At 48.4% G+C, this 7,449-nt stretch overlaps 1 protein-coding gene across 1 annotated transcript; it reads left to right on the forward strand.

Annotated features, from left to right (window-relative positions):
- On the forward strand, positions 1 to 7,113 carry LOC119016319. The gene is made up of 7 exons (XM_037092086.1): positions 1 to 97; positions 947 to 1,147; positions 1,367 to 1,528; positions 1,670 to 1,788; positions 2,686 to 2,962; positions 3,438 to 3,681; positions 5,484 to 7,113. Exons 1-7 carry the CDS (start codon positions 1 to 3, stop codon positions 7,009 to 7,011), a joined length of 2,628 nt encoding a protein of 875 aa, XP_036947981.1. The 3' UTR covers positions 7,012 to 7,113.
- Positions 7,114 to 7,449: the final 336 nt, after the last annotated feature.

A 7,449-nucleotide genomic window follows, 5' to 3' on the forward strand; every position in this document is an offset into this window, starting at 1 on the left:
ATGGAACGGGAGGAAAAGGCTCAGGAGAGGGCCCAGGTTCTTCATGCTCAGGCACACGCTGTTGAACTGGAGAAACTGAAATGCACCGCCAAGATACGTGAGGCTGAATTACTTCAGCAGAGGGAACAGCAACAAGTTGAACGTTACAAGCTAGATTTGTTAAAGGAGGGTAAGATGGTTAATCCAGCGTCGGGTAACATGGGGGTCCATGGAGCTGGTGGGTCTCCGTATTTTGATGTGTCTTCATGTTTAAGGTTGGTGCCAAAATTTTCAGAGCGGGACCCTGACACTTTTTTCTTACTCTTTGAGCGGTTAGCCAGAAACAGGAACTGGAGTGATTCAGAGCAGACCTTGCTGCTCCAGTGTGTGGGAAGGCCCAGGAAGCCTATGCTGCTTTATCAATGTCAGACAGCGAAAACTATCTGATGGTCAAACAGGCCATGTTAAAGGCTTATGAATTGGTACCGGAGGCATATCGGCAGAAGTTCAGGGGCGTCCGGAGGCAGGACCGGGAAACATACGTTGAATTTGCACGTGAACTGTCTACTCTTTTTGGCCGTTGGCGGCTGGCCTCTGAGGTTAAGACTTTTGAACAACTGTGTGAACTGGTTTTGATGGAACAATTCAGAGAAACTCTTCCTGAGAACCTGACCACTTATCTGAGTGAGGAGTGTTGAAACTTTAGCTGAGGCTGCTGTTTTAGCCGATGAATATGCTTTGACGCATAAAGTCCGGGGAGAAAATGGACGTAAGGGCGGAGCTAGTGGTTATCTCAGGAGTTCAGGGAGTGACTCTCCTGGTTTCAAAACAGCTAGCCATGTTGGCAAATGGGATTCTAGTCGAACTTGTAACTATTGTTTGGGCAATGGTCACTGGAAAGCTGACTGTCCTGTTTTAAGGTCCAAACACAAGTCCCACACAGGTTACCGTCCTGTTAAACCTGCAGCCTTAGTTGCTCCTGTGCGAGGGACAGTGAACATGCTGCGTGAGAAGGCTGAGGCCATCGCTGCAGTACAGCAGCACACTAAGCCTGTTGCACTGGTTTCCCGCCTCTCATTTGAGGAGCCGTTGTGTCCCTCTGAGAAATCTGTTGTGAACCCTTCAGAGAAAAAACACAACTTTGATAAGTTTGAAGATATTGATCCAGGTTATCGAAAACATGTGAGTGAGGGGGTTGTTTCTTTGGTTGGGGGTGAGGAAAAAGTTCCAGTTAAAATCCTGAGAGATTCTGGTGCTCTGGACTTGTTCATTGTAGCCTCTATATTGCCATTTTCAACAGACACTGCCACTGGAGACTCTGTGCTGGTGAAAGGTATGGGGTTGAATGTGTTTCCAGTGCCTTTGCATAGGGTTGTCATCTTTTCAGATCTGGTTAAAGGAGAGGTGTCTTTGGCAGTGCGGTCGGCTCTTCCAGTTCAAGGGGTGCAGGTGATTTTGGGGAATGATCTGATCGATGGTCCATTTTCTGAGTCTCCTCACTCATTAGTTGTCACCTCTTTGCCAGCTCTTGGCCCGGTGGAGGTTGAGTGTGAGGAATTCAAACAGATTTTTCCAGCGTGTGTGGTCACAAGGTCACAGACACTAAACAAAAATGACTTGGTGGTTAAAGACAAGAATGTTCCACATGTCCAATTTCCTTTACCTGCCTTTCCATTCTCTGTCTCAAAAGCTGAGCTGGTAAAGGAGCAGCAGAGGGATCCTGCTCTGATAGAGCTGCTCCAGCAGGCGCGTCCAGTGGAGGAGATGGAGAGTGTGGCGCAGGGGTATTTCTTTGAAGATGACATGTTGGTGAGGAAATGGTTGCCCCAGGGCGAAAGTTTTGTCGGTGACGCCATTTTCCAAATTGTGGTTCCATCTGGACTGAGGGCTGGCATAATGAAAACTGCTCATGATATGGGACATGTGGGGGTTAAAAAGACCTATGACAAGGTTTTGCGGTATTTTTATTGGCCTCGGCTGAAGAAAGACATCTCTGCCTACATTTGTCACATCGCGGTGAGGTTGTCTTGTCTTGGGATCTGTCTTGTGAACTTCCTGTTTTATTTTGAAATTAACTCTCCTTTCGTTTCAGGTCACTTGCCCTTCCTTCTGTGTCCCTGGTCTGACGTCATCCCTGATTCCTGATTGTTTCCACCTGTGTTCCCCTCCCTCATGTGTATATAGTCTCTGTCTTCCCCTGTCTTCGTTGCCTAAGTATTTCGTCTTCCATGTCGCATACTAAAGCCTTGAACCACAGCCTTGAACCTCGTCGTGTTAAGTATTATCTTGTTTTATTCATCTGTATTTTGCCTCTCTAGGAGAGTGAATTTTCTTTGTAAATTTTCTGGTTAGAAGTTTTGAGTTTGAAGTTTGAATTTTCATAGCCTTTTGTTTGTCCTCCTTGTGAGTGATTTTTTGTTGATTAATTTTGATAACTTAGAGCAGTGCATTTCATAGCCTGTCTTTTCCTCTTCGGAGAGTTTTATTTTGTAATCGTTAATTTCTTAGAAATTCTAGAATAGAGTAGATTCCTCCTTCGGGAGCGCCTTTTGTTATTTCATGTTCCTTGTTGTTTGTCTTGTTTGTCTGTTGAAGATTTTCATAGTCATTTTGTTTTCATTCATCCTGGAGAATAACAAAATCAGATTAATAAAATTTGATTGTACTTTCGCCCAATCTGCAACTGAGTCCTATTTTCTGTCCAAGTCTGTCAGTATACTTAGGCCAGCTATGGACTCAGCAGAAGCGGGGCGACTCTCAGAACTGTTGCGGATCCAGGAAGCTCGTCTAACTCGCCAGGAAGAGTTCCAGACCGCCATGGCTGTTAACATGGGGCAACTCTCGTCTCAGATCCAGGAAATGCTGGGACAGCTCTCTCGCCAAAGCCCCGTCACTCCGACTCCGCCTCCTCCAGCCATCCCGGAAGTACAAGCGGCAACTGGAGGAGCTCCATGCAAACTAGCTGCTCCCACTAAGTACGCCGGTGAGCCTGGACGTTGTCAATCATTTCTAATAGACTGCTCAATACATTATGAATTTACGCCACAAGCCTTTTTGACCGACCGAGCTAAGGTGGCGTTCATGATGTCACATCTTGACGGGAGAGCTAAAGCTTGGGCTTCGGCCGAATGGAGTCGAAATTCAACTGTATGCGAGACCATTGAGAGCTTCCAGACGGCGCTAAAAAAGACTTTTGACCCCGTGAGTTCTAGCAGAGAGAAGGCGCAAGAATTAAGTACCCTGAAGCAAGGTAAAGACTCGGCTTGTGATTACGCCATTCATTTTCGCACTTTGGCTGCGGAAAGTGGGTGGAACGATGCTGCTCTGTATGATACCTTTCTAAAAGGGTTATCGATGGAAATTCAAGATCTGCTTGTTCCCTTGGATTTACCCACCGATCTGGACGGACTCATCGCTCTCGCCATTCGCACGGACAACCGACGCACTCAACTAAGAAGGCACCGTGAAGGTAGACGAGGCAACAGGGAACCCCGAACGGCGTCTATGGATTCAAAATGGCCGACGCCGCACCGCGCGTCTCCAGAGAAGTCTTCTCCCCACACCGAAGAGGAACCCATGCAATTGGGAAGAGCTCGCATATCCTCGGAGGAAAGGCAGAGAAGAAGACAAGAGGGTAGATGCTTTTATTGCGGAGAAATGGGTCACCTCGTCAACTCTTGTCCAGTCAAAAGGATCCAGGGGGTGAGTTCCAATCAAGTTGCTAAGTCTGCTGTTCGTGTTCTCACTCCAGCTACCATTAATTCGTACATAGACATGAATGTTATGATTGACTCAGGAGCGGATGAAAGTTTAATGGACTATAACCTTGCCAAGAAGCTAAACATTGACTACCAGCCTCTAGCCAGGCCTATTCGTGCACGATCCCTGAACGGAACTGATATTTTTGTCATCACGCACATAAGCAATCCGGTTAAATTGTCCATAGGTCATCATCATGAGAATATCCAATTCCATTTATTCACTTCCACCTCTCACTCTCTAATTCTGGGGCAGCCTTGGCTTTTCCTTCATAATCCTCACATAGACTGGAAGAGTGGCCAGATCAGAGGGTGGGGGGAGGATTGCACCGAACACTGCACTTCAGACCCAGTTGCAGAAATTAATTTATTCTCCACCAATCCCGTTCCAGAAGCAGAATATCCGGACCTGACCGCCGTTCCAAGCTGTTATCACCATCTAAAAGAAGTTTTTAACAAAGCTAAAGCGTTGTCTCTGCCTCCTCATCGCCCATATGACTGCACCATCGAACTGATTCCAGGATCCACCATACCGAAGGGGCGACTTTACTCCATATCCGGACCCGAGAGGAAGGCAATGAACGAATACATCACCGCATCTCTGAAAGCCGGACTCATTCGCCCCTCATCTTCACCAGCAGGAGCCGGCTTCTTTTTCGTGGGAAAGAAGGATGGCTCGCTCCGCCCCTGTATTGACTATAGTTCTTTGAACGATATCACTGTCAAGAATCGATACCCGCTCCCTCTGATGACTTCTGTCTTCGACCAGTTGCAACAAGCCAAAATATTCACCAAATTAGATCTTCGTAACGCCTATCACCTGATCAGAATCCGGGAGGGAGACGAGTGGAAGACAGGTTTCAACACACCGAGTGGACATTACGAATATTGTGTTATGCCTTTCGGGCTGACTAATGCACCCGCTGTTTTTCAAGCCATGATAAATGACGTACTCAGAGACTTTCTTGACCAGTTTGTCTATGTCTATCTGGATGACATTCTGATATACTCACCCGATCTTGCTTCCCATCAGATCCATGTAACACAAGTCCTCGAAAGATTGCTTCAACACGATTTGTACGTTAAAGCAGAAAAGAGTGTTTTTCATGCCGAGACTGTCTCGTTCCTGGGCTTCATTGTAGCTCCTGGAAGAGTTCAGATGGATCCGGCTAAAGTTAGCGCTGTAGCCGAATGGCCTACCCCAGACAGCCGCAAAAAGGTGCAGCAATTCCTTGGTTTTGCTAACTTTTACCGGCGGTTTGTCAGAGGTTTTAGCGCAACAGCTGCTCCTCTCCATGCTCTTACCTCCACCCAGGTCCCATTTGCTTGGAATTCGGCGGCTGAAAAGGCATTCCAGGAGCTAAAACATCGCTTCACCACAGCCCCTATCCTCACCCTGCCGGACCCCCAGAGACAATTCGTGGTGGAGGTGGACGCCTCTAACGACGGAGTTGGAGCAGTCCTGTCCCAAAGATCTGAGAGGGACGGTAAGATGCACCCCTGCGCGTTCCTGTCCCGACGACTATCTGCAGCAGAGCGGAACTACGACGTGGGTAATCGGGAATTGCTGGCTGTGAAACTAGCGTTGGAGGAATGGCGACATTGGCTAGAGGGGGCTGAGATTCCTTTCATTGTCTGGACTGATCATAAAAATCTGGAATTTATTAAGAAGGCCAAAAGATTGAATTCTCGCCAGGCCAGGTGGGCGCTGTTCTTTAACCGCTTCTCTTTTACTTTGTCTTACAGGCCGGGATCCAAAAACGTGAAACCCGATGTGCTTTCCAGACTCTTTGATCCCGAGCCAAGGGCCAAGCAGACCGAACCTATCCTGCCACTGAACTGTGTGGTAGGAGCGGTGAGCTGGCCTATAGAAAACGAGGTAAAGCAGGCTAATGGTGGAGCCCCATCGCCTCGTGGCTGTCCAGACAATCGCCTATTTGTTCCCGCAGAGCTACGGTCACAGGTGATTCATTGGGCTCACACCTCGCTGCTTTCATGCCATCCGGGGGTTAAACGAACCATGTACGTCATCTCCCGGAGATTCTGGTGGCCAGCAATGGAGTCGGAGGTCCGGGAGTACATAGAGGCGTGTTCGGTCTGTGCTCGCAACAAATCGTCGTCCAAGGCCCGACCAGGACTCTTACAGCCTCTACCCATCCCATCCAGACCCTGGTCGGATATCTCCCTGGACTTCGTCACTGGGCTCCCGGTCTCTCAAGGAAACACCACTGTTCTCACAGTGGTGGATCGATTCTCTAAGATGGTACGTTTCATTGCACTCCCGAAACTACCATCAGCCAAAGAAACAGCAGAACTCATGATGACGCAAGTTTTTCGAGTCCACGGATTCCCTAAGGACATTGTATCAGACCGGGGGCCCCAATTCATATCCAAATTCTGGAAGGAGTTCTGCAAGCTGATTGGGGCCACAGCAAGCCTGACATCAGGTTACCATCCAGAGGCTAACGGCCAGACCGAACGACTGAATCAACAGTTGGAAACCGGCCTCCGATGCGTGGTCCACCAGAACCCCTCGACATGGAGCAAACACCTGGTCTGGGTTGAGTATGCCCATAATTCACTACCAACTTCTGCTACTGGTCTCTCTCCATTTCATTGTGCTTTCGGTTATGCACCACCTCTCTTTCCAGACAATGAAAAGGAAGTCTCGGTTCCCTCAGCATATGCCATGATCCAACGATGTCGCCGCATCTGGGCAGCTGCCAGACAGGTTCTCATTCGGCAGGGAGATCGTGTAAAGAAGTATGCAGATCGGAGAAGACGCCCAGCTCCTGAATACCAGCCCGGGCAAAGGGTTTGGTTATCGGCCAAGGACCTCAACCTCAATGTGCCTTCTAAGAAACTGGCACCTCGTTTCGTAGGGCCATTCCCAGTCACCAGGAAGGTTGGACCTGCAGCAGTTCGTCTACGTTTGCCTCGGTCCCTGCGTGTACATCCCACATTCCACGTCAGCCAGGTCAAGCCGGTAAAGGAAAGTAGGTTGGTGCCTACCACCACGCCCCCACCACCACCCGAGGTCATCGAAGGAGGTCCAGTTTATAAGGTCAAGCGTCTACTAGCAGTCCGGAACCGGGGCCGAGGCAGACAGTACCTGGTGGACTGGGAAGGATATGGCCCGGAGGAACGGCAATGGGTGCCATCTCGACATATCGTAGACCCACAGTTGATAACGGACTTCCATAAGGACAATCTCGATCAGCCTGGGCCGTCAGGAGTCGGCCCTAGAGGGGGGGGTACTGTCACATCGCGGTGAGGTTGTCTTGTCTTGGGATCTGTCTTGTGAACTTCCTGTTTTATTTTGAAATTAACTCTCCTTTCGTTTCAGGTCACTTGCCCTTCCTTCTGTGTCCCTGGTCTGACGTCATCCCTGATTCCTGATTGTTTCCACCTGTGTTCCCCTCCCTCATGTGTATATAGTCTCTGTCTTCCCCTGTCTTCGTTGCCTAAGTATTTCGTCTTCCATGTCGCATACTAAAGCCTTGAACCACAGCCTTGAACCTCGTCGTGTTAAGTATTATCTTGTTTTATTCATCTGTATTTTGCCTCTCTAGGAGAGTGAATTTTCTTTGTAAATTTTCTGGTTAGAAGTTTTGAGTTTGAAGTTTGAATTTTCATAGCCTTTTGTTTGTCCTCCTTGTGAGTGATTTTTTGTTGATTAATTTTGATAACTTAGAGCAGTGCATTTCATAGC

This window comes from Acanthopagrus latus, unplaced genomic scaffold, assembly GCF_904848185.1.
Source record: "Acanthopagrus latus isolate v.2019 unplaced genomic scaffold, fAcaLat1.1, whole genome shotgun sequence".
Lineage (NCBI taxonomy): Eukaryota > Metazoa > Chordata > Actinopteri > Spariformes > Sparidae > Acanthopagrus > Acanthopagrus latus.